This window comes from Meriones unguiculatus, chromosome 2, assembly GCF_030254825.1.
Source record: "Meriones unguiculatus strain TT.TT164.6M chromosome 2, Bangor_MerUng_6.1, whole genome shotgun sequence".
Lineage (NCBI taxonomy): Eukaryota > Metazoa > Chordata > Mammalia > Rodentia > Muridae > Meriones > Meriones unguiculatus.
Genome location: NC_083350.1, coordinates 94,093,761 through 94,121,417, shown reverse-complemented (window position 1 = coordinate 94,121,417; position 27,657 = coordinate 94,093,761). Strand labels below are relative to the sequence as shown.

General features: G+C 43.5%; 1 protein-coding gene across 6 annotated transcripts in view; it reads right to left on the bottom strand.

Moving 5' to 3' along the window:
* The window catches only part of Slc41a2 (solute carrier family 41 member 2), a 106,283-nt gene that overhangs the window by 44,815 nt on the left and 33,811 nt on the right, over window positions 1-27,657 (bottom strand). For all 6 annotated transcript variants that reach the window (XM_021640930.2, XM_021640932.2, XM_021640934.2 and 3 more), the window contains exons 4-7: window positions 25,049-25,120; window positions 21,787-21,931; window positions 17,156-17,302; window positions 906-1,053 (exon numbers count right to left, since the gene is read on the bottom strand). In XM_021640930.2, the coding sequence (XP_021496605.1) occupies window positions 906-1,053; window positions 17,156-17,302; window positions 21,787-21,931; window positions 25,049-25,120 (512 nt within the window). The remainder of the gene's footprint in view (window positions 1-905; window positions 1,054-17,155; window positions 17,303-21,786; window positions 21,932-25,048; window positions 25,121-27,657) is intronic.

Genomic DNA, 27,657 nt, shown 5'->3' with positions numbered 1-27,657 from the left:
CGGGCTGGGGTGTATAAGACACTGCCAGTCCCAACACCAAATCATCTATCTTCATCAAAATGAGCCACACGCTGTCATAGGATGGATTTGATAGTTCAAACAGCAGAGCAAAAGCTATGACATCACCTGACAGGTGTCCCTAGCCCCATTCTATGCACTAGTAATTAGATGGGTTTTTAGAGACAGGGTTTTTCTGTGTAGGTTTGGCTGTCCTAGAATCATTTTGTAGACTAGGCTGGCCTTGAACTTACAGACAGCCACCTGCCTCTGCCTCTCAGAGTGCTGGGGTTACAGGCATGAGCCATCATGCCTGGCTGCATCTGTTTCTAAGTAACAAGCCTATGCTGGCTCAGTTCCAGTGCCACATATATGACCTGTATTGAGTGAATGCCTCCTATGGCACATGAAGACACACCCCTCAGCTTCCACAAGCCCCTTCTATCTGCATCCTGTCAGTCATGGCGAGCCCTTCTCAAGACACAAAACCCAAGAAGCAACCATTAATCAATGCCACAAAGCTGTTTTTTAATTCTTAGGGACACTGTCCTTATCCCCTGCCCCCTAGACACGTGGCTGGTCTTGAGACCAGAAGCATAGCTGTCACCCTCCACCCCTCTCACAGCTCTTCCGAGCTGGATTTAATCTTTCTTTGTATTACCCAAATCCAAATACTACATAAGACTCTCAGCTTACCACATTTAACAGGACATTCCTACTCTTTTCCAGATTACTGCTTTCATCAAACGTGCCCTGAACATCCTTCCATAGCAACAGAAATGTAAGCGCTATTCTGGAAGGCGGATACTCGTTTTGCAAGCCTGCTAGGATTCCTCTAGCTGACGCCTCATTGTTTAGTGTGCGCATGCCTACGCCACTCACGCAATGCCCCCCACGCCGGCACTCACCTGCTTATGACCATGGCTGTTATCACGGGCTCCCAGCCCGAGTGGAGCACTGTCCTGGTGGCTGGATGTTTGGCAGCTATTATAATCCAGATAGGTGTCAGAGCCAGGAAAAAGGCACAGACTAATGGAGAAATGTAATAATATGTCTCTAGAATAAAGAAAAAGAGACATTCAACCCTCTTACTTCCAATAACAAATCTAAACAATCAAAATTTTTACCAGATTTATCAAGTATAGTAAGTGTTTTGCAGTTTCTATATAGGTAAAACTTAGAACTGTAACTAAAACCCAGTGTCAAGTATGGTAGTCCATTCCCTACCCCAGCACTCCAGAGGCTAGAGCTTACACGAGTGTAAGGCCAGCCTGTGCTACACAGTAATATGTTCTTCTAAAATATCAAATAATGCGACTGGAAGAAAAATCACTAATTCCACAAATATTTATTATGAGACAACAGTGCAGCCCACATCGGAAATGCGAGGACAGCAGGGTGGACAGCAGGAAGCAGGGGAGTCTCTTCCCTGACAGCTGCCAGGCCTTGCTGTGCTTCTCTCTGAATGTCTGGGTCCCAATTACTCCTCCTGCTTCTACTATTGCCTCCTCACTGACAGCATGCTTGGCTCCACACCATTTCACAGAAATGACACGTGCCATTTCTTTCTTTCTCTTTCTTTCTTTTCTTTCTTTCTTTCTTTCTTTCTTTCTTTCTTTCTTTCTTTCTTTTTCTTTCTCTCTCTCTCTCTCTTCTTTCTTTTCTTTCTTTTTATTGTTTTTGTTTTTTGTTTGTTTGTTTGTTTGTTCTTCAAGACTGAGTTTCTCTGTGTAGCCTTGGCTGTCCTGGAACTCACTCTGTAGACCAGGCTGGCCTTGAATTTATAGAGATCCTCCTGCCTCTGCCTCCCAAGTGCTGGGATTAAAGGCGTGCACCACCACTGCCAGGCTGGATGCAGGGCATCTCTAAACAAAATTTTACATGTGCTCTCAGAAATGATGTGTGCGTATAAATTATCTTCTAACACCAGACAAAAGTCACTGCAAGATCAGAAACAAACCCGCAAGCTGTGGCCACATACCTTCCTTTCTTACTAAAGGCCCAGAGAGGGAGGCTGGAAGACATGAATTCACAGCAGAGAGCAGGAGAGAAACTAGTGGAGAAAGACCGTGGGACATGAACGGCAAGCGTGCGCGCACAAGGTGAACTTGGCATGACAGCCGAAGGAAAAAAGCCCAGCAGCCCCCAGCCTGCACACACCGGAGTACACACCGAGAGCCCCCCCAGCCTGCACACACCGGAATACACACCGAGAGCCCCCCAGCCTGCACACACCGGAATACACACCGAGAGCCCCCCCCCAGCCTGCACACACCGGAATACACACCGAGAGCCCCCCCAGCCTGCACACACCGGAATATACACTGAGAGCCCCCCAGCCTGCACACACCGGAATATACACTGAGAGCAGTCAGAGACTAGAGAAAGGCCCAAGGAGGAGGAAGAGGACACTGGCCCGGGGCAAGGTCCAGTCTAGACTCACCCAACATAATCTGTTCACACACACTCCTGCCCACAGACACACACACAGACTCACACTGGCCTCACAAAGCTCAAGCTAAGCCATGGTTAACAGTCCACATTAGTAAAGTCCAGCGCTGTGACAGAGACGGAACAACGGACACTGAACTGCAGTGAGCCCACGGTGCCCAGCAGCCAATCAAAAGCAAAGCTGGGGACATTTGACTGCGTGAAAGTCTCTGAGATAGTCTCTAGCTCAGTTGAGCACGGGTAGGCAGAAACAGGCAGATCTCTGTGAGCTCGAGGCCAGCCTGGTCTACAAAGGAGTCCAGGACTCCAAGGCTACACAGAGAAACCTTGTCTCAACAAACAAAAAAGTTAATTTTACTTCAGCTCACTTTCCCCACAAATCTTTTCAAGTGCCTAAAGTAATTTTTAACAAGTCTAGTAAATTAAATACATAAACAAGGTGAATTGCCTGGTCAAGCGGTACACACACAGTCACAGGTTCAAGGCCAGCCTGGCCACAAAAGGACAGCACAAAAGTAAACCTGAGGTAGGGCTCACAGGAGGCTCAGAGTACAGCACCTGCAGGAAGCCTGGTGCCTGCATTTGACCCCCTGACCCAGTTACAGACTCCTGCAAGCTATCCACTGACTTCCACAGGGGCACTGCGGCACACCTACACACATACACTTCTGTCTATAGACACACACACCTACATACAAATACTCCTGCCCAGACACACAGAGACAAACACAAATACACAAACACCTACATACATATACTCCTGACCACAGACATACAGAGACAAACACAATTATACACACACACACACACACCTATACATATATTCCTGCCCAGACACAAACACACACTAAAACACATACACCTACCTAGATACATACATATATACACAGAGAGACAAACACAAGTACACACACACACCTACATACACACACTCCTGCCCATAAAGATACACAGATATACATACATTCCTGCCACAGACACACACACATACATATACTCCTGCCCACAGAAACAGACACACAGATAAACATATGAACCTGCCCACAAACACACATACACTCCTGCCCCTGGACACACACACACACACATATCCCTGCATACATGCACACACGTAAAGTTTTAAGAAGGAAATCCAAAAGGCTGGCGGGATGGCCCCAATAGTTAAGAGCACGGCTGTTTAATTGCCAGCACCCACATGGCAGCTCACAACCACCTGAAACTCCAGCTCTAGGGGATCTGACTCCCTCTTCTGGCCTCCATTACACTTCATACATGTGTGCCCAGACATACATTCAGGCAAAGCACATAATGTAATAAAAGTCCTTAAAATGCCAAAGATGACAATTTTTAGCGTACAAATTTATATAGTATGCACAGCTTTAGTTAGTTCTCTACTTGACAATCCCAAGAGTGAGATAATAAAATCATAGGGCTGGTGTTATACTTATGGGCTGAACTCCCAGCACGTCAATGTGCAGAGCCTCTGGCATGAACTTTAACTCTCTGAGCTTGAGCCACAGATCCTTTACACTTTATGTTTCCCTGTGATTGGAAATGACCTCTCTTTTGTTTAAGTCATTAAATCATCCCTAAGGGGTTTTTGTTTTGTTCTGTTTTTCAGGAGAGAGTGTCTCTGTATAACCTGGCTGTGCACATGCATGCCTGCATACCATGACACATAAGTGAAGCTCAGAGGAGTCCGTTCTGTCCTTCCACTGTGGGGTCAAATTCAGGCCACCAGGCTTGGCAGCAAGGGCCTGCTAAGCCATCGCACTGGTCCTCTCCTTTACCTTCTTAAAGATGAAAAAGCACAAACAGGGATTCCGGGTGATCCTTGTAAAACAATTGGAAACATCCCTACCTCATAAAACACCTAAAACTGCCAACAATGTCTATAGCACAGAGGAGAAGCTAAAAGCATCGAAAGCACTGAACACCAAGAAAAGTGCTCCCCTGCAAGTCAGCTCACCTCAGCATCACATGCTCGGGGCCAGACAGAAACTCCACCGCAGGCTTTAACCACATTATCCTCAACCCGAATATCTGCAGGGACATCTCAAGTTGAGAAAAACACTCCCCACCCCCAACCCTCACTGCTGCCCTGGTCTCAAAGATAAGGGAAAAAATTAAAAATGAGTATCCCATGTGGGGCCACAAAACGTTAAACCAAGTTACCATATAACCAAAAATGCTGTATCTAGATGTCTCCAAGAGAACTGAAGAAATCCATTTCCATATAAAAACTCGTTAGGTAAATGTTCACTGCAGCATTATCTGCAGGAGGGCAAAAGCAGAGACTGTTTGTCAGCTGGTTAATGGAGGACATGCAGCGTATCCACCCAACAGAGTGTGGCTCGGCCATACTCTCATTCTGTCCTGGGCTTCTGTGAAAACACAGGCCGTCCTGAAAGCACTGTGCTAAGTGAAAGAAGTCACCTCCAGCCAGACAGAGAGGAGGAACGTGCTCACGTACACAGGCTTTGGGGGTGGCGATAGTTCCTGGAAAATGGTGAAGACTGGGGATCTTATTAAAAAACAAAACAAAACCTGCTGAGCGGTTTATATAAGAGGGTGGCATGGTATATGTTACTTGATTTTCAAAGGCTTTAATAAAAAAATGAAGGAAAGACAAAAAAAGGAGAAACAATGCAGCAATCAGGGTACAATGCCAACGCGGGGTGAGGCTGAGGCTATAGAGAGGCCTTCAGGGCTCTTTTTATGTTTACAGCAATTCTGCATGTATAAAAATACCACCAAGTAAGTTTCTTAAGCATTAAAAAGTAGGAAAATCATCATGAAGCCAAAACTTCCTAACGACTTACTATAACTGTTTTCTATTTCAATCTGGTGTTTAATTGATGTCATAAAATGAAAGAATTACTTTTAGAAAACCATTAATGACACAATTAGCAAAAGAAAACGGCCACTTAAAAGCCAAATACAAATGTCTGCATCATGCTAGCGTGTAAGATGACGCCCTCTTCTAAGTGAAACATGCTTAGTAGATCCTGGGTAGAATCGTATTATGTCCTGAAACACCAATACATCATTTAGCATTGTGGTGAGCTCGATATTGACCCTCAAAGATACCCTGAAACTGGGGATGTTGCCAGAAATGACAGAGTCAGAGGTTTTGATATGAGAGGGCGGTGTGGATGATTTGCGTGAGTCCTAAGTGTGAACACTGGCATCCTTGTAAGGAGACAGGGGAAGCAGTGAGAACAGAAGCAGCCGCACAAACAGTGAGGACCAGCCGCTTCCAGACAGAAGGAGCAGGAACCAGGCTCTCCCGAGCTCCCAGAAGCAGCTGGCACTGCCAACACCTTGGTATCTGTCCTACTTGACTCATTCTGGGTGTCTAGCGTCTAGAACTAGCCAACACAACTGCACTGTTTCAAGCCAATCTGGCAACCTGTTCCACAACTGAAAACTAGAACACATGAAATGTTGGGGTTTTCACACCCACAGGAGTTCATACATGTAGTACTTATCCTGTGCTGAAATAAACTACAGAAAAGTAGACATTCACAAAGTAAAGTACTCCGATTCTGCTGACCTGTCGAACACAACTCCACTTCAGTGGCCCACCAAGCGTAAAGCTGGCGCATTTCCAGCCACTTCTGTATCACTTCACAGATGGCATTCATCCTCATCTAAATTACTCTCTGGAGTGACAAATTTTATATACCAGCTGTTTCTATGTGACCAACACAGTAATACACACTGTACACTTTTTCCCAAAAGACCACATTAAAAACCGTCACACTTTCTTGGAGAACTGACACTTCTAAAAAAACAGATGATGGCTCATTGCTTTAAATTAAACCAGTCAAGCACAGTGGTAGTCAAGGTAAGCTTGGACTCTTCACATCAATACATCAAGTTCCTGAGACTATAGAACACGCCATGAACAGCTAGAGGGCGCCTCACCACCTCAAGAGGTTGAAATAGCTGGACCTTGAAGTAGAGGTGTTTCCAATTTTCTAAGAAAGCACCAGATTGATTTCCAAAGTAGTTGTACAAGTTTGCACTCCCACCAGCAATGGAGGAGGGTTCCCCTTTCTCTACAACCTCAACAGCATGAGCTGTCACTTGAGTTTTTTATCTTAGCCATTCTGATGGGTGTAAGATGGAATCTCAGGGTCGTTTTGATTTGCATTTCCCTGGTGACTAAGGATATTGAGCATTTCTTTAAGCGCTTCTTGACCATTTCATATTCCTCTGTTGAGAATTCCTGTTTAGCCCATTTTTAATTGGATTATTTGGTTTGTTGGTGTCTAATTTCCTGAGTTCTTTATATATTCTGGATATTAGCCCTCTGTCTGATGTAGGATTGGTGAAGGCCTTTTCCAAGGTCTATAGGCTGTCATTTTATTCTATTGACAGTGTCCTTTGCTTTTCAGTTTCATGAGGTCCCATTTATTGATTATTGCTCTTAGACCCTGTGCTGTTGGTGTTCTATTCAGGAAGTTGTCTCCTGTGCCAATGAGTTCAAGGCTCTTCTCCACTTTTTCTTCTAATATATTTAGTGTGTCTGGTTTTATGTTGAGGTCTTTGATCCACTTGGACTTTAATTTAGTGCAGGGTGATAAATGTGCATCTATTTGCATTTTTCTGCATGTAGACATCCAGTTAGACCAGCACCATTTGTTGAAGATGCCATCTTTTTTCCATTGTATGGTTTTGGCTTCTTTGGCACAAATCGAGTGTCTATAGGTATGTGGGTTATATATCCTGGGCATATATCCAAAAGATGCTCCATCATACAAGGGCATTTGCTCAGCTATGTTCATTGTGGCTTTATTTGTAATAGCAAAAAACTAGAAACAACCTAGATGTCCCTCAGCCAAAGGATAAATAAATAAAATGGTGCATCTATACAATACTGTTCAGAACACTAGTCAGCCATTAAAGACAAGGACATCGTGAAATCTGCATCATCCTGAGGGAGGTAACCCAGACCCGGAAAGACACTCATGGGACATACTCACGTATAAGCAGATATTAGCCACATAGTACATGATAACCATACTATAATCCACAGACCTAAAGAAGCTAAGTAACAGGGAGCACCCAGGAAATGATGCTTAATTCTCATTCGGCAGGGCAAATAGAATAGACACTGGAAGCGGTTGAAGGCAGGGAACAGGACAGGAGCCCACCATAGATGTCTTCTTAAAGACTCCACCCACCAGGGGAGGGAAGCAGATGCAGAGACTCACAGCTAAACTTTGGGCAAAGCACAGGAAGTCTTGTGGAAGAGTGGGGGGATGAAGAACCTGGAAGGGACAAGAGCTCTACAAAGAGACCAAAAAATCTGGGCCAAGGGGGGCAGCAGAGATTGATACACCAACCAAGGACCATGCATGGAGTGGACCTAGACCTCCTGCTCAGATGTAACCCATACACAGCTCAGTCTTCATGTGGGTTTCTAGTAAGGGGAGCAGGGGCTGTCTCTGACATGGACTCTGTTGCCTGCTCTTTGGTCACTTCCCCCTAGTGGGGCGACCTTACCAGGCCACAAAGGAAGAGGATTCAGGCAGACCTGATGAGACTTGATAGGCTGGGGTCAGCTGGTAGGAGAGGAGGGCTCCTTCTTTCTGAGGACTAGGGGAGGGAAATGGGGTGGGGGAGAGGAAGGAAGGGTAGGAGCAGGTGGAGGGGGCTATGATCAGAATGTAAAGTGAGTAATTTTTTTTTAATTAATTTAAATTAAAAAAGAGGTTGAAATAGCTAGAGCCCATGTCTGCCACAGCTTTAACCAGGTGACCTAAAGACTGAACATTAATCCGATTTCGGTTCTGAGATCTTGCCTAAAAAGAGAAAGCTGGTAGTTTTTAATCAATTTATCAATAAATGTTCATTCCCTTTGGATAGAAAGACTTTCTGTCTTAGTTGGCCTCCTTTTTAAATGAACTTCTGCAGCAACCAGTGTTGGTAGAAATGTCCAAAAGAGAAAAGATCTGTTACTGTCAGCTGCAGCCTTGGCAATCACTCCACACAGTCCAACAATAAAACCTGCCACTGAATGTTGTGACCTAAAATTAAGGGGACATTTCTAACCCTCCGTTCACTTCTATAGCTAGTGTATATAGCACAGGGGTGGCCAAGGTAAGCTACAACTGGAACAATGCTGGTAGGTGAGGTTACAGAAATGGCCGGTAAGTATATCCCAGAATTCAACTTAAGCCCATCTTACACAGAAGTAAGAAATAAATGGGCCGCCCATCAAGGACACAGGTGACTGAAAATGACTGGTGGACTCAGCAAGAACATAGATTCTACTGTTCCCAGCAGATCAGTAGAAAACTGTTAAAGACTCTCACGATTCATCCCACATAGGGAGAAAAACACTAAGTGTTCTACTCACATGTGCCTTTAGGTAATAAGACTGTAAAGTCTACAACCCAGAATGGCAGCAGGCTGTCTGCTCTACATCTGTAATAACCAGGAGCTGAAGCCATGCCACCGCCCTGACTTAACCCACTACAAAATGGATGCCTAGTGAAAAACTGGCAATTAGATCTTTGTGCTTTGTTTTGTTTTTTGAAAACAGGGTCTCACTATGTATTCCCAGCAGGCCTAGAATTTACTCTGTAGACCAAGCTGACCTCAAACTCACAGAGACCCACCTGCTTCTGCCTCCGTGGTGCTGGGATTAAAGGTGTGAGCCACCATGCCCAAAATGACAATTAGATCTTACTCAGATCTTCTGGTGTTTGCTTAGACGCCTGCTCTACCCAGAACTCAAAATGTTATCATGACCTTGTCCTCTAGAATAGAAGTTTTCCTTGAGTCTTTCAGCCTCAAGAACATCCTGAAGATGAAGCTGCTTAAACCTGTAAACTGTTAGATGTAAACGTTCTCTTCAATGAAAGAAAAACACAACTTCTCATGCACGGAGGTGAGCCCCACTCTTAGACCGTCAAAGGCCACACCCTCGCTTTATGCTTTGGTGAGCCATTGCTTTGCTTCCTTGCTGCTAGCTCAATGCATAACCAGTCACCACAGCCGTAGACTACTTTCCATTTGACATTCCCCACTACTGAATCCCCTCTGGGGTGGCTCTCTATATCCTGCAGGCTAGATGTACATAATTTCTGGTAGATTCTTGTTTACAGCCCAACGGGTTTTACTCTTAAGCCCAGGGGTTGGGGCAATGCAATATTATCAAAATAATTTACATTCTAAGAGACTGGAATTTTTGCTGAGAATTAATAATACACCTTGAGGTCACTTAAGACTTAAGGGTGCTGTCCTACTGTATACTCAGCCTGTTTAGTCTGCTTTTAAGAGAACAATGCAACAATCAGCCTTATTTGCCTTAGATTTCCCATGTAATCAACCCAAGCTAATGCACAACTATAATCTTAAATTATGGACTCTTCCATGCCCCTGACTAAAAAAATAATGCATGTGTGCTATGATAATCATTTGTGGAAACAGTCTTATAAAATGAATATACAGCATAAATGTCAACTATAATACATGGACATTGTTTGCTGACCAATGATGTCTGTAATACTGCTGTCCAGGTCTGTTGGAGTCAGTCACTTCATCTCTTAAAAAACCCTGTTAAATTCTTATATAAAGTACCCTCATTCCTCCTCCACTGAAAAACTTCCTGTGTTATTCAGTGAGAGAGAGAGAGCAAAGTCCCTTCTTAGGGACTGGCTAGTCAGAGTCAGCTTGACACACAAACTAGAATTATCTGTTTAGTGCTCCTCCGAAGCACCAATTGAGAAAATGCCTCCAAAAGATGAGTTGTAGGCAAGCCTGTAGGGCATTTTCTTAATTAGCAACTGATGCAAAGAAGGTTCAGCCCATTATGGGTGAGGCCATTCCTGGCCTGGTGGTCCCAGATTCTATAAGAAAGCAGGCTGAGCAAATAATGAGGAGCAAGAGAGAAAGCAGTACCCGTCCATGACCTCTGCATCAGCTCCTGCCTCCAGGTTCCTGCCTGCCCTATCTGAGTTCCTGTCCTGACTTCCTCTGATAAGCAGCAATATAGGAATGTAAAAACCCTGTCCTCCCCAACTTGCTTTTTGATCATGGCGTTTTGTCGCAGCAACAGAAACCCAAACTAAGACAGGGCCACCATCAGGCAGATACACCGGGACAAACATACTCAGAAACAAACACAGTCGCATAGGATAGATCAAAAAACAGACATCAGGCAGGCACAGATTCAATACAACAGACAGAGGGCAGAAGTAGAAAATTTCAGTCTGACCTTACTCTTAATTAAATGACACCATGGAAAAATGCTTTGATTTCTTTCCTTAATGAGACACCGATGCATTATTGGTGTCTTAGAATTTACTAGTAGTGTGCTCAAACCAATCACTAGAAGTTAAATGAATCATCCTACAAAAAAAGTTAAATAAGCCTATCCTTGATAGGCTTCCAGCAGCAGGAGAGAGACAGAACCTCTGCAGATGTTAAAGAGACATGGGCTGGGGAGATGGCTCTGCAGGTGAGCTGGCCACTAAGCCTAATGACACAAGTTCAATCCCTAGAACCGACAGGATGGAAGGAAAAGACCCAAAGCCCACACGTTGTCCTGACCTCCGCATACCATGGTGAACAATACCCACTCCCTACCCAAATAAATGAATGACTTCTGCATGCATGCCATGGTGGACAATACCCACTCCCCACCCAAATAAATGAATAAAGAAATGAACAAATGAATAAACAAGTGAATGGAAGTAGCAGAATACTGAAACTACGGCAATGTGTCCTCAGTCCTTCTATTCAACTCCATTTCAAATTTTGCTTCAAGTTTTAATGACTTATCATCAGAGTTCTCAGGTGCGTGATAATTTTTGAGTCTATTTCTGTGCTAATTTTAGGATTAGACAACTGAATCTGTGATGTGTGTTTACTGTTTCTGTGGCTCAGCATCTTGAGTCTTTACATCTCCTTTCCCAGAGCACCATCTAGTGAAGTTTCTCTACGTCTCCAGGCTGGGGCCTTCTCACACCTCCCTGAGATCAGACACAGCAAACTTTTCAGTCCCTGGATTGAGAAGTGCAGAGGTTACAAAAGCAGATTTTGGCTTCAGAAACCCTTCAGGTTAAGGAACTGAGGCCCCAGAGAGAGACACTAAGGTACACTAGGGAAGCAGAGAAAATAAAGGAGTATGGGAAGGGAGAGGAACCGCTGAACCCTGAGTCTGGTTAATACTTCTCTAGCCCAGGGCCAAGGACCTCAGCACAATAGCCAAACTTTGCTGTGAAGACTGCCTGTACAGAGACACTATTCCTTTTTACAGGGGTGTTTCAATATGAGTGTTAAAATGCAGTGACCCATGCTGAAGGCCAAGCTGACCCGTGAGCTCAACCCCACCCCTTTCCCAGGTGTAAGGTCTCCGAGAATCTCACGAACACCATCATCAGGTCCTTCAGTTAAAACCCCTTCATTCCCTCGGTACAGCAGGCATGTCTTCCACCCTCATGGCCTGTGGCTTCACATTGTCAGCCTGTACTCCTATCCCACACACCTCAGAAATGGACCTCTCCCTATGGTCTCATTTACTAATAGAAAATGGAGCTCCTCGGAAACCCTTTCAATCTAGAAGCCAAACTACCACTACTAAGGACACTTCAGCCACGTCTCTTGAGAAGCCCAGATCATGTAGACACTATCATTTTCCTACATGTTTTCTCTCCCTGAATGCCAAAACATAAATCTATGTGAAAACCTTTTCTTGATAAGCTCCAATTCTGCTTTAAAACAATGTGAAAACAAGAAAAAAGAAACAGCAACAGCCATTGTTCAAGCTACTCCAGTTGCTGGCTCAGTGATGCATTCTCAGAGCTTTCAAACATGAGTGAGCATGTGGCGACTTTGCCTTTGCCTAAGCCTTTGCATTTCCCCTGGAAACAAATCCAAAGCACACCACAATCATGTAAACCAGCACTTACACTACCATAGTTCCTCTTCTCTTTCCAACTGAACCACATCTTCCTAGCCCTGCGTTGCCACTTTTACTTTTCTGAAGTGACACAAATCCCCAGAACAATCTGCCGAGGCAAGACACTGTACATAACTTCTCTAACCCACGTCCTCGCACCAAGGATGCTTTTCCTACAACCAATCAAATTAGTGGACATTGGCCATGCCAAAGTCATCCACAGGGCCACTTGAATAAATACTAATCATCTTTCCTAAGTCATTTTCAAAAGGAATAATGTACTTTCTAAAAATGGAATTTATTCAACACCTACTATGTAAACGGCACCAAGGGTACTGCAAAAAATTAAAATTAAATTAAAAACACAGCACTGTCAAGAACTCTGCACTTTCAAACGGGCAGCAGCGTGCACAGGCAATACCCTCGTTACTGCCCACCCCACCGACTTCTTCCTGAAGTAAACTAAATCAGTTAAGAAAAAAAGAGGAGGAAAAGGAATATTGTATTTATATGAAAAGCTATAATCACGGACCAAATGCAGAGAAAGTCAAATGCACAGAAGCCTCAATAAAGTGACGCAACAACTCAGAAAAGCTCTGATGGACGTGTGGATGGATGGGTGGATGCATGGGTTTATCAACCGGGTCTCATCATGAAGCAAGGTTGGCCTGGAGCTTGCCATGCAACCCAGCTGGATTTGAACTCAAGATCCTCTTGACTCAGCTTTCTCGGTGTTAGGATTACAAGCACACATCACCATGTCTAGTGCAGATACATCTTTATTGGCATAAAGGAATGCAACTGAATTTTGTCCACGACTCACATTCTGAAACCTTCATCCGGCTCTGAAACCCTTTTTGTGGAATCTTCAGAGTTTATTCTTTTCATACGTAAGTCATCTACAGAAATTATTAACTCCTTTTCCATCTGTATGCCTTTCATGCCTTTTTCACGTCTAACTGCTCATTAGCCCTTAGTGTGATCACAAGCAGAAGTGGCAAGAGCGGCTGCTCCCGCCCTGCATCATCACAGAGGCAATGCGTTCAGCTGGGGGAGCTTTAACTCTGCTCTTAGTTTACCGAGGAGGCATCAGCTCTGCCCATCAGAGCTACCAGCCAATAGCTTTCTCAGGGTCTCTGGTTTGGTACGGGCTAGGAACGCTTCCTGGAAGCATTTGTTGTCTGGGTTTTAATCTTTTAACATTTACTTATGTGTGTATCTATTAGAGTTGTTGAGGCAGGTTCTCGCTCTGCAGCGCAGGCTGGCTTCACACTCACAGCAATCCTCTTTCTTTTTAATTACTACTCCAGCGAACTTGTCTGGTCAGGTCTTACATTTCTTCCAGATTCAATCTCAGTGGATATGTGTTTACCGAAATGTATCCATCCCCCAGAGGCTAAGGTTTGGGCACGTAATTCTTCATAATAGCCTCTGTGATCCTTTCCATTCTGAGGTACTCATTACAATACCTGTGCTTTCCTTTCTGGTCTTATTTCGCTTCGAGTTTTCTCTCTTCTTAGTCTAGCTAAGACTCTGTCAACTTTCTTCATTATATGAAAGAAAACCCTTCATTTTGTTGACTTACTGTATAGCTTTTCGACTTGGTTTAATCATACTTACTTCCTTACTTCACTCTTTTCTTAACCCTGGTCTTTTTTCTTAACTCTACTCTTTTTTTCAGTTTCCTGCTGTGTATTAGGCTGCTCGCCATCTTCTTTAATACAGGCATTTACAGCTTTGTGTGTCCTCCTTAGAACTGCCTGTGCTACAACCTGTGGGCCAGTGAACACTCCTCCTATTCTCGTTGGCTTAAGATGTTTAGTTTCTATTTTGAGTTCTTCACTGACCCACTGCTTGCTTGGTGTCCCGTTGAATTTCTGTATATTTAGATATTTGCGCTTTTCCCTCTGCCACTGCTTTCTAGTTTCACATCATCATGGTGACAAAGATAGGAGATGGTGGTCTCTTCCTCAATTTGCTAAGATTTGTCTCATTTCTAGAAAATGGTCTGTGCACACGAGAAGAATGCACACCACGTGGCCGCTGGGTAGAACCTTTTGTAGGGTGTCAGGCTCATGTGGACAGTGTCCACTTCAAGGCCAGGCTCCTTCACTACGCTTCCATCTGGACAACGTGCCCACTGTTGAAAGAGAGGTGCTGAAATCGCCACTGCTCCTGTACTGTTTCTCCACGGCCCTTCCAGCCTGTTAACTTTTATATAGTTAGGAGCGCTGACACTGGGCACATACTCATCTACCACCATTGTGCCCTCGTCACGAACTGACCCTGGGAAACTTTTCCTGAGCTTGATTCTTCCATCCTTTGCAGTATGTAGCCTCTATAGCCAGCGCTTACATCTACCAAAAAGATCCTCCTTCCCAACACTGCTCAGTGTTTCCAGTGTAGTTCAGAAACTTTGTTTGCAAGGACCGGGCTTCTCAGCAACATGAATAGAATCTTAAAAATTAAACGTGCCTAATTGTGATCTTTGTATTCAGAATGAAATGCCAGGCGTCTAACTGCTAGTTTCTGAGGCCCCCTAGTGCTCAGGACACACAGTTCGGAACTCCTGCAGGCCGTTATATTAACTGTGGAATTAACTGGTAGCCCACTCTAAAGGGAAATCCTTGGGGCATCAATTACACGGATGAAATGAAAAGGATCTGTAACACTGCAACTTGAATGATGTTAAGCCAGCTTTCAGAAGACAAATCAAGGCCTAGAATATCCTAAGCAATATGTAATAATGCGGTGTTCTAAAAGCATGGTAACATGTCCTTTGTCTTAGTCCTCACCACAGTTAAAGCACCGCAAACAATCAAAGTGATGTTGGATGCGCGGCTTCACCCACAATCCCAATACTCAGAACGCTGATGCACGGCGAGCTTGCTTCAGAGCCAGCCTCAGACACACAGTGTGACCCCACCACGATCCAACCTCAGCGTGGCACATTACACTCAAAACAGTGCAAGCTTTGGATGGTAACACGGTGCGATCCTGTTGTTGTTTATTGACTTGTTTACTTATTACTTATGTAATCTGTATGGGTATTTTATCTGCAAGTATGTCTGTGTAGCACATGCATGCCTGGGACACAGGAGGCCAGGAGAGGCCATCGGATCATTTGGGATGGTTGTGAGCTGCCATGTGGTGCCGGGGTTACAGGCACGTAGTCACACCCGGTTAATCTGTGGCCTTTCTAGCCCTTCATAGTGCCAGGAAGAAACCTCTTGTATGTCCCTTTTCTCTTTTTCTCCCCTTAACACGGGAGAAACGTCTCTAATTTCAAAGGTTAGTAACAGGGACACTGTGCATCCTGCTCAGGCTCTCACTGGCTTCCTACTGATGACAATCCCAAGACAGGGTCTCACACATTGGTCCTAAACTCTCAGTTCTCCTGCCTTAGCTGCCCGGGGACTTTGATTATGAGTATGTGCCATCATGCCTGGCTAGACAACCTCCCTTCCCCAGCACACTTAACAGCCTGGTATTATAGGGTGAGGACCACAGTTGCTCAGATATCTGCCTGTGAGTCCACCACAGTCTCCAATACTGGGTGTAAAAACTGACATTTATTCCACCAGTCTAGCATCTGCACCTAAACTGCATAATTCAGAGAAGGAAAAAGCAGAATCGATTTATTATCCCAACAATGAAAATTAGACAAGATTTAGGGTTATTTCTTTAACAACACAAGTCCCCTTTTCTGTGCCTCCTGTGAAAGGAAAAGGAACTAGCACTGAGTGTCGGTACAGTGTACTGTACAGTGACAAAAACCATATCCAAAGAGAAAGAAAGTGACGGTAGCTTATGCTGCTGGCCACTTACTGTCTTACACGTTATTTTAGGCAAATGCGCCTTGTCTTCAAGTGAGAAAAAATGTATCTGAACATACAGTAAGTCTTTATGTCACTCATCAAATCAAAGCTAAGACAGGGTCAGATACTGAGGGAAGCTTTCCTCCTTGCTGCCAAATGTTATACAAGGTTTAATGCATGGGAGGTTAAAGCTTTTCTAGAGTTCAAAACCACCTCTGAAGATCCTTCAGACTAAGCATACTGTAGATATATTCTAAATTATACCACAAGGCTGTATAGAACCCATGGCAATTTGTGAATAAATATTTGCCTTTGGATTGGCTTGTAAATAATTTTGTTATAGCGAAACTCTGTGTTTTTTTAAACTAGACATCTGATGCATGCACACAAGCATGCACACATCCATGCACACACACACACACACATAAACTTGACATGATAAAGAAAACATTCTGATTTTAATTCATGCTCACAAATCACATTCGCTACCACTGACTGTGGTCCCAGAACAAACAATCCAGTTAAAACAGTTCATTAGAGTCTACACATAAGAGTCTACTCATCAGACTCCGCCAGCAGTGGTGGTGTACGCCTGTAATCCCAGCACTTGAGAGGCAGAGGCAGGTGGATCTCTGTGAGTTCAAGGCCAGCCTAGTCTACAGAGCAAGTCCAAGACAGCCAAGGCTACACAGAGAAACTCTGTCTCAAAAAACAAAACAAAGAAAGAAAAGCAGAAAGGTGGGGCAGAAAGGAAAAAAATTACACAGGATAAACATTATCTTAGAGTTCTGAACTCAGAGTAAGAGAAAATATGAGAACCACAGCACATGGTAAACGTACAACAGGCTACAGTTTTCTAATCAATTCTGTCTCTAGTTCTAACAGATGAAGGTCATCATGGATCCACAACATTTTACATTTCTGTTAAAAGACTCTGGACAATATCATTTTTAGTTTCACGTCAACTTACCGAGGCAGGCATACAGACCCTGACTTATCCAAGCTAATATGGCAAGAGTTATCAGGTCACCAAAACTAGCAGCAATGGGCGTGGCCACGTTGTCAGGGTTTATGCCTGTCTTCTTTGAGCCCACAATGACTCCAACCATTATTATTCCTAGGAGAAGGAACGATCGTTACTTTCGATGCTGACTCAGAAAATCCATTCCCCAAATACCAAAATGCACAGCATGGATAAGCAGCACACGGGTTCCAGTTAGAATGCTCAAATCAACTGATCAAGCAAACAAAACATTTAAGTGTAACTGTTTTGGCAGAATGCCCTTCAGCAAACTGCAAGGGATCACAGTGTTGCATTTACTGTAAAATCCAGTTAAAACCAAAAGTTTGAATTTAATGAGGCGTATGCATTGTATGTAATACATATATGTTAAAGAGCTTCATTTTTAACCCTTAAAGTATGAAAACGCTAGAGAGTTCTTCTATTTGTGTGCATAGCAACAAATGTGCCAAATACGGCACCTAAAAGTGCTTCGTCATATTGTCTAAAGCAAAGTATTAGGAAGCAGGGCAGAATTAAAATTTCAAAGCTAGGGTTCAGAACAAATACCTAGAAAAGATACTCTTGGGAGATGATTTGTTTGATGGTGAAGAGCACTTACTGTTTGAACCCAGGGGACCTGGGTTCGATTCTCCGCACCTACCTGACAGTGTGGTGCACAGACATACTAACCAGCAAAATATACACTCACACATCAAATAAAATAAGAACCAAAAAGAAAAAAGAAAGAAAAGGGAAAACGGCAAGAATATGTTTCAAAAAAAAAAAAAGTAATAGTCTTTGGAGGGCAGAGAGGTGGTTCAGTCATTAAGTGCACTGCTGCTTTGCTGAAGACCTGGTTTGGTTCCCAGCACCCACGTGGTGTCTTACAGCCATACATAACTCAAGTTTCTGGGGAGACACCTTCTTTTGGCCTCCAAAGGCACCAGGCACAGACAAAACATTCACATATAAAATAAAAATAACTAAGGGCTTGAAAAAATTAAAAAGGCCAGGGGATGGTGGCATATATCATTAATCTAAGAACTTGAAGGAAAGGCAGAAGCCAGCAGATATCTATGAGTTCAGGGTCAGCTGGTCTACGCTAGCTGGGGATATATGACAAGATCATACATCAAAAACTAACAGAAAGTTTAAAAAACACTCTTGTGTGTGTGTGTGTGTGTGTGTGTGACACAGGCTCTCATGCATGTCCTAGAACTTGCTATGTAGACCAGACTGGCCTTGAACTCACAGAAATCTGCTTGCTTCTGCCTCTCAGTGGTGGGACTGAAGGCATCAGCCACCACACCCAGCTTAGAAGACACTCTTGGCTCAAGTTCCTGTCTCTAAACCTACAAGAGATGAAAATTCGGCTAAGTGCTTACACTTTCAGATCTTTATTTTCTTGAATCATACAAATGGAAAAAAGATAACATCTATCTTCATAACCAAGAGTATAAGAAAAGATGAAAATGAAAGAACATCATACAAAGAAATGGAAAATGTGTAGTTTCTATGGTAACCATGCATCATTCTGAATCATAAGCATGATTATGGGAAGAAATAAACAGCATCTCAGCACACTTTGAGTACAAATGGCTGTAATGTTTTATTCTGGCATGCCAGCTTTATAGGTTCTAGGGAATAGGGTTTAAATTCTTGCCAAAGGCCACAGAGTTTATGATTCTGGGCCAGAACACAACTCCGTAGCTCATAAAACCAAACCAGCAAGCAGCAGAATGTGTGTCTTGTATGACATGATACTTTGCAATCTTATACACCAGGAGGCTTTCTCCTCACCAGGGCCACTCTTTTCAGAATGCATTCAAAAGGGAAAAGGGCAGAGTGTGGGGACGGGGCGAGGAAATGTTTCTCTAACCATCCGCGATGAGAGTCTACAGAAACCTCCCTCAGATCAGCACCTTCACAGACCCACATGGGAGATTCTTCTCAGGCCAGGCCACTTCCAACCTTGCAGCTGTGCCCACAGCCCTGCTGTGCTGCTGCTGAGGAGGCGAAGTTCCCTCACCTGTGAAGTGGGTTTACAGTACCTACTGCACATGTTAAGATGGTTAAGTATCAAGCTATCACAGTAAAGTAAGTAAAGCACGGTAATGTGCACTTAAAAATCTGAGTCTTGGGCTAAAGAGGTTAAGAGCACTGGCGGTTCTTCCAGAGATACTGAGTTCAATTCCCAGTAACCACATGGTGGCTCATATCCATCTAAAATGAGATCTGGTGCCTTTTTCTGGCATGTAGGTTTACATGCAGACAGAACATTGTATACATAATAAATAGGATAAACATACTAAAATCTATAGTCCTAAAGAAGCTAAACAACAAGGAAGACCCTAGGGAAGATGCTTAATCCTCATTCAGAAGGGCAAACAGGATCGGAAGTAGGAAAAGACAAGGAACAGGACAGAAGTCTTCCACAAAGGACCTCTGAAAGATTCTACCCACCAGGGTATCAAAGGAGATACTAAGACTCATGGCCAAACTTTGGGCAGAGTGCCAGAATCCTTATGGAAGAAGAGGGGACGAGAACTCCACAAGGAGAACAACAGAGTCAAAAAACGTGGGCTCAGGGGTCCTGCGGAGACTGATACTCCAACCAAGGACCATCCATGGAGAGGACCTAGACCCCCGTTCAGAGGAAGCCAACAGGCTGCTCAGTTTCCAAGCAGGTTCCCTAGTAAGGGTAAAGGGGCTGTCTCTGAAATGAACTCAGTGGCTGGCTCTTTGATCACCTTCTCTGGTGTGTGTGTTGGGGGAGGGTGCAGCTTTGCCAGGCCACAGAGGAAGATGATGCAGACAGCCTTAAAGAGACCTGATAGGCTAAGGTCAGATAGAAGAGGAGGAGGTCCTCCCTATCAGGGGACTAGGGAAAGGGCATAGGGGGAGAAGGAGAGTGGGTGGGACTGGGAGGAGATGAGGGAGAGGACTGCAGCGGGAATACAAAGTGAATAAATTATAATAAATAAATAAATAAAAATTTAAAATATCTGAGACTTTATAGATATTTCACACTTGATATATTGAAAGTTTTTAAGTAACTTCCTAAATGAAACAAAGCCAGAAAGAGGTTTATTATTATTATTATTATTATTATTATTATTATTATTTTGGTTTTTCAAGACAGGGTTTCTCTGTGTAGCCTTGGCCATCATGGAACTCACTATGTAGATCAGGCTGGCCTCAAACTCACAGAGATCTACTTGCCCCTGCCTCCCAAGTGCTGGGATTAAAGGCACATGCCACTGCTGCCCAGCTATTTTATTATTATTATTATTATTATTATTATTATTATTATATAATGGGTCATGCCTTTGATCACAAACACTTGGGAGGTAGAGGAGGGTATCTGTGAATTTGAGTCCATCTTGGTCTACAAAGAGAGTTCTAGGACAATCAGGGCTACATAGAGACACCCTGTCTCAAGAAAAAAAAAAAAAAAAACAACCTAAGCTTCAATGATTATATTTCATAACATGCAAGGTGCCTAGAATAGTGTTCATGTCAATAATATAAAGAAGATGATCCTGTAAACTGTACTGCTGTAATTTTTTTGGAGGGGGCATGTTTGAGACAGGGCTTCTCTGTGTAGCCCTGGCTCTCCTGGAATTAGCTTTCTAGACCAGACTGGTCTCCAACTCAGAGATCCACCTACCTCTGCCTCCAGAGCGCTGAGATCAAAGGTGTGCACCGCCACTACCACCTGGCACAATTAATTTTTTAACTTTTTTTAAACATATACCCAAAATATGCTACCTTCAGCATAAGCACAAAGTTATGTTTACATTGCCACGGAAACTTAAAGTTCGGGGGTTTTATTTTTTGTTGTTTTTAGTGTGTATTTGTGTATCTGAGTGACACAGTACACACACGAGTGCAGGTGCCCTCAGAGGCCATTGGTGCTGGATTCACCCCTTTGCCCTGGGCTGAAGTCACAGGCAACTGTGAGCGGTCTCAGGTTCTGGGAACGAAACGCAGGTCCTGTGGCAGTGCAGGAAGTACCCTCAACCAAGTACTTAAATGAAGTATTGCTTTCAAAACTTAGATTTCCTGCAATGCTTGTGACAGGCCCGAAAGTCACCCGTGTGCTTTCCAGGAAAGCTTTTCTCTGCTCTTAACTTAGGTGAAACAGTGAGTGTCTTGGCCATTGCCCTTGTTAAAAACTGAGCCACAGCATCTACGGCCAAGGGGACAACCAAAAAGTCTGTTCTTCACAGAGTTTATAAATACTGAAAGAAACAAAATAAGCCAGGCAGTTTGAGTTTGAGGCCATCCTGGTCTACAGAGCTAGTTCCAGGACAGCCAGAGCTATACACAAAGAAACCTTGTCTCGAAAAATTAGATTGATAGATGATAGATAGATAAACAGATAGATAGACAGATACATACATACACAGACAGACAGATAGATGGATAGTAAAATAAAAGTAGACCTGAACTAATAAGATTCATTAAAGTTTATGTGGAAAATTTCTGCCATTTTCATCATGAACAAATTATCACTTTAAAAGTCACCATCCTGGAAAATCAATGCTTTTATTAAAGAGTCAAACTGCCAAGCAGACATTTTCAGATTCACTTACCCTGCAGTAGAGACGCAATGAAGGCAGTTGCCACACTGCTAGAACACAAAAGTATGGAATGGCTGAGGTAATATTTCCCTTCTGGAATCCAGCCCAGTATGATCGCTGCCACGGCTGCTAAAAAACCAACGACTGTGGCCTGAACCTAAAATCCAGATCAATTAGTACTTTTTAAAACATTAAATCTTCATTAGTGAATCATTATGTACAAGGGAATCAGAAGTACTGTGCATGGTAACTAAACTACTTTCATTTTAAAGAGGCAACTGGATATGAGTTTTATACCACTGAAGACAGTGGACTCTTAAGCTTTCCAGAGTTATGTCAACAGGTGTGGAATGAGGGGCCAGAGCTTCTGTTTTATGGTTGAGACAGACTCTCTCTCTATAGAGCAAGCTGACCTCAAGCTTACAGAGATCTGCCAGCCTCTGACCCCACACGCTGAGGAGTTAATCCCCTGGAGCTGAGGTTACAGGTGGCTGTGACCCACCTGATGTGGGTGCTGAGAAGCAAACTCCCAAGCAGCCAGTGCTCTTAACTGCTGAGCCACCTGACGTGGGTGCTGAGAAGCAAACTCCCAAGCAGCCAGTGCTCTTAACTGCTGAGCCACCTGACGTGGGTGCTGAGAAGCAAACTCCCAAGCAGCCAGTGCTCTTAACTGCTGAGCCACCTGACGTGGGTGCTGAGAAGCAAACTCCCAAGCAGCCAGTGCTCTTAACTGCTGAGCCGTCTCTCCAGCCCTCCAGGCCTGTCCTCAAGTTCTCTGCATTCACCTTCTCCTTCACAAGTGTTGCTGGCAAGTTTCAGGGAGAAGATAACTTCCCCCTCCCCTAACCCACAGCCCCCATCTTCTCTTCCTTTTGTTAGTGGTAACCCCTCCCACCAACCACTGCCTCACTGCGGGCACCTGTTGTGCCATGATGGACCTGCCCAAGTTCCCTGTATATCACATGTCCTGGGGGAGCCAAAGACAAAGCCAAGACACATTGAATTTTGGCAACTAGGATCAGCAAATTCCTAGCCATTTCTGGCAACCATCCTAACCAACAGTTACAGGAGAGAGAATGGCAAGGGAGGGTGGTGACTAATGGAAGACAGAGTGCCAAGGGCTGGGGTAGGGACTGTTGCAGTGACCTGTATAGATCACTTATGATACATTCATGACTTTAGAGGGTTCAATGTTTAAATCCATATATTTTCAATTTTTTTAGTACTCTATTGATATATAAATATTTGGAAGGTCTTGTTTTGTTCTGTGGTTGTTACAGAGGACAAACGTCTTGTATGTTAGGCAAATATTCTCCCATTGATATACATCCTTGCCTAGACTTTTACCATCCCTGCTTAGATTCCTACAAGGTCCAGCTAAAACATTCTTAGACTTTTCAAAAATAAAAGAAGGAAGGAAGGAAGGAAGGAAGGGGAAAGAGAGAGAGAGAGAGAGAGAGAGAGAGAGAGAGAGAGAAAAGAGAGAAGAACGAGAGAAAAAAATACTATGACTAAAAAGACAAAAATGAAACCCAGAAAGGTTATATAACTAAACAAAGGCTCTACAGCTGGTTTCTGTTAGAGCTGTGGCTATAGCTCAGATTTTCTTATTTTCAGAAACTCTTGTCCTTAAAACACAATGCATGAAATTATATTACCACAACTTTGTTCTCAATCTTATGGCCTAGCTGAGCTAACACGAGAATTGCTGTATATTACTGGTGCTCAAACTAGCTAAAGAGTTATTCATGGCAGGTGAAATCTCTGACTTAGAGTTATGAGAGAACAGATGAAGAGGCAGAAGAGACACCTCAGATTAGAAAGAGCCACAGAAATAGAAAGTTCTTGGTTCAGTACATATGTTGCCGGTAATTGAATGGATTTATTATTATTAATGGTAACATTAACTAAGAAAAATCAACATAAACAAATGGGCAGCCACAATATTGAGAAAAGAGTGCAATGTAATTGATCTCTAAGCAACTAATATACTTAAAGTACACAGTCTTGATATTGAGTTACTGTAGCCCCAAGAAGATTAATTTGAACCCCGGTTTGAGATCAGACTGAAAAACACAGTGGTCTCAGCTCAAAAGCTAAAACTAATACAAACAAAACACAAAAAGCAGGGCAAGATGTGTATGCGTAAGAAGCTGAGCCGGGGCTGGAGAGATAGCTCAGTGGTTAAGAGCACTGTTAAGAGCAGTTAAAAGGTCCTGAGTTCAATTCCCACCAACCACATGGTGGCTCACAACCATCTACAAAGGGATCTGATGCTCCCTTCTGCCATGTAGGCATACATGCAGACAAATAGAGTGTTCATATGTATAAATAAATAAATAAATAAATAAATAAATAAATAAATAAATATTTTTTTAAAAAGCTGAGACAGAGGCGAGCATGGTGGTTCACCTAACATGCACAAAGCAATGGGTTTAATCCCAGTCACACATAAAATAGGACTGGTGGACCACATCTGTAATCCTCACACACAGAAGAAGTTCAAGGTCATCCTCACCTACATTATCCCAGGCTGGCCTAAACTTGTAATGTAAGTGTGTCCCCAAAAGAATTACAGTCATGATAGGAGTAGGGTCATAAATAAAAGAGAAATAGCCCAAGTGGAGGCTTAGACGAGAATGGCCCCACAGGCTCATATATTTGAATGCTTAGTCACCAGTTAGTGGAATTGACTGGGAAGGATTAGGACGTGTGGCCTTGTTGGAGGAGGTGTATCACTGGGGATGGACTTGCAAGTTTTAAAAGCCCTTGCCAGGCCCAGTCAGTCCTAGTTCCACTCCCCCCTCCCTCCGTCCCTCTGCCTGCTGCTTACGGATCAGGACAGAAAACTCTCAGCTAGTGCTCAAGCATCATGCCTGTCTGCTTCCAGCCATGATAATCAAACCCCAAAACTGTAAGCAAACCCCCAATTGACTACTTTCTTCTGTAAGAGTTGGCCATGCTCTTCAGAGCAACGAAACAGTAACTAAGACAGTACTTAAACAACGACATCTTAAATATTTGTATAAATATTAATACAAAGGCTAGTCTATTACAGTTACAGTTGATTTTTATGGTTTTCAGTATTTGTATACTTTTTTACATTTGGAAGAACCTGATCAGCTTCTAGAGAAATAAAAATAACTTTCAAAGGCTGTGGGCATCAATCAACTGATTCTGTCACCTTGTTGGGGTACTAAGTTATTATTTTGGTGTCCTGTGAAACAAATGGTAAACTTCACATCCAAGAGCTGTAAAGAAATGTGTCACTTACCTGCTTTAAAGCCAAGTTGCCAATGATCAGATTCCACTTCTCAATGGGTGAGTCCATCTTCCCAATATTAACCTGCAAGGAGGAGAAGCTCATGTGTCACCCTGTTTTCCGCTTTACTTAAACAGAGCTCCAGGTCTTAAAGTACAAACCACCCCTTTGGTAAACCTGCCGTGTGCAGCCTGTGCTCAGAGCAATCCTTACACCTCAATCCTGCTACGTGACACCCAGCTTGGCCAAGATGGGCAAATAGGTTTTTAGGTGACAAGTTATTGTCGACCATCTACTAGGAGATGTCATACCTACATTATCAATTATCATCCTCACATGCCAATTTTGGTATAATGAGGCCCAACAGAAATAACAGTATAATTCTGAGTTGTCAGCATGTAATTTCATAGCATAAAACTAATATAATCCGAAAAATTGCCAAAGAGCAGGATATAAACAAACCATTCCTGTTTATTTGAGTCATGAGTAAAATTATTAGCAGTAAGAATTCAGTAGGTTCAGCAGATTTTGATCATATACCTCCAATTATCAAAATGTATAAACATCTTTCTGGTAAATGGAAGAATACTTTCCAAGATAAGGTTAGTATTCACATACTCCTCTGCAAGCCAGACAATTTTCTCAACTACTCAGGATTTTAAAAATAGACGTCCCAGCCAGGTGCAGTGGTGCATGCCTATAATCCCAGCACTTGGGAGGCAGAGGCAGGAGGATCTGTGTGAGTTAGAAACCAGTCTTTTCTACAAAGTGAGTCCAGGACAGCCAAGGCTACACAGAGAACCCTGTCTGAAACTCCCCCCAGCCCCCCCCAAAAAAGACAAACTAAAAAAACACATCCAAATTTGCCAACTTTTTCTAACATAGCAATTTAGCAAGCAATGGACAATCATCAGCAATACACACACACACAATTTATAAATATAGTACACTGGGTTAGACTTTAATTATTCATCATCTAATCCTGGAAGATTTTCAAATGTTATAAAACCATCTGGAGCCTGCAAGATGGCTCAGCAGTGCAGGTGCTCACTGTTCAAGCCTGGCAATCTGAGCGTGATTCCTGGAAGTCACACAGTGACACAATGGGAGGAGGTAACTACTCCAGCAAGCTGTCCCGATCTTACACGCGCACGCACGCACACACACACACACACACACACACACACACGCTATGTGCATGCTCACACACATACACATACTACATAAATATTTTTAACTTTTAAAAAAAGCTTCACAAGAGTGAGTTAAGGAGATACAGCACACACGAGGCCCTGGCTGAGTACCCAGATCCACAAAACACATAACGCTGTTGTTTACAGGTGGTTTTAACCACAGCCATACCAGGGCTGTCTGTGTAGCAGCAGACCAACAGGTTAAAGTGACACACCAAGATGCCATCTGTCTCATTAGGAAACATTTTCTATTTTGCAGTCTCCTTCTGGACTTTGGCCTCAAAGTATCCAGCTAATGCAAATACTAAGGTTTCCCGGTGCTTTAGAATAATTACCCATGCAGTCTTTATAGATTTGCTAAACCTGACAATAACTATTGATCCCGTCATGTTTGTAGCTCTAAAAATCTGGAGCTACACTCAAGAGAGCAATGTTTAAGGAGTGACTCTGCCTCAGATTTCTAGCTCCGGAGGGAGGGAAAGATTAATGTTGCAGCAATCTAAGATGACTCCATAAAAGCCGTCAGACATAAAGCCTCCACAGGTGTTGACAAGGAGCAGCGACACACGTGGATTAGGATTTATAAGGATCAAGGATGGCAGAATGTCAGAATGAGGGTACCGACTTAGGAAATCCATGCCAGATTCAATTGGTGCCATCAACCTCTTCTAAGGCAAGGAGCTACGTTCCACACAATTCCAGCCTGTACAAATACTCAGGGAATTACTTACCGCTGGGAGGCACCAGGGAAGGGGAGGCCCTGACTTTTGGAAGGCAGTTAGAAATGGTGGGCATGCAGACATCCCCCTTGCCAAGTCCCGTGGCTCTGTTCCCCACGCCACCGCTTACACTGTGTCTTCGGTCACCCCAACACTAGTCAGTCTTTCCTTTTCCACCCTCACATACCACAAGCCCACAAACTACACACAGCTGATGAGGTCACGGAGCTCAGAGAAGAACCTACTGCAGGCACTCTCCTAAACCAGGATAATTCCTAGCTGCACTCTAAATATTTACCCTTATAACCACAGGTGAGTACAGACCTCAGCCCTCATCAAAGAACACACTTTTATCCTGGGATGGAGAGAGGAATCCGTGGTTAAGAGCACTGGTTGCTCTTCAGGAGGACAAGGGTTCAGTTCCCAGCCCCTACATGGCAGCTCACAACTGTCTCTATCTCCAGTTCCAGGGGATCCCATGCCCTCCTCTGGCTTCTGCCCTATACCACACACACTCATACAGGCACACATACAGACAAAACACACATACATATAAAACAAAAAGATTCTTTTGCAGTAAAGAACATTACAGAAAACTACAACTTTTCAAAATGCAGAGAACAACTGGCCATGGGATAGCCATCTACAATATAACTCTTTTCCCTAAAGGCTCAGGAATGTAAAAGAAGAGAAAGTGAAAAGATTACAA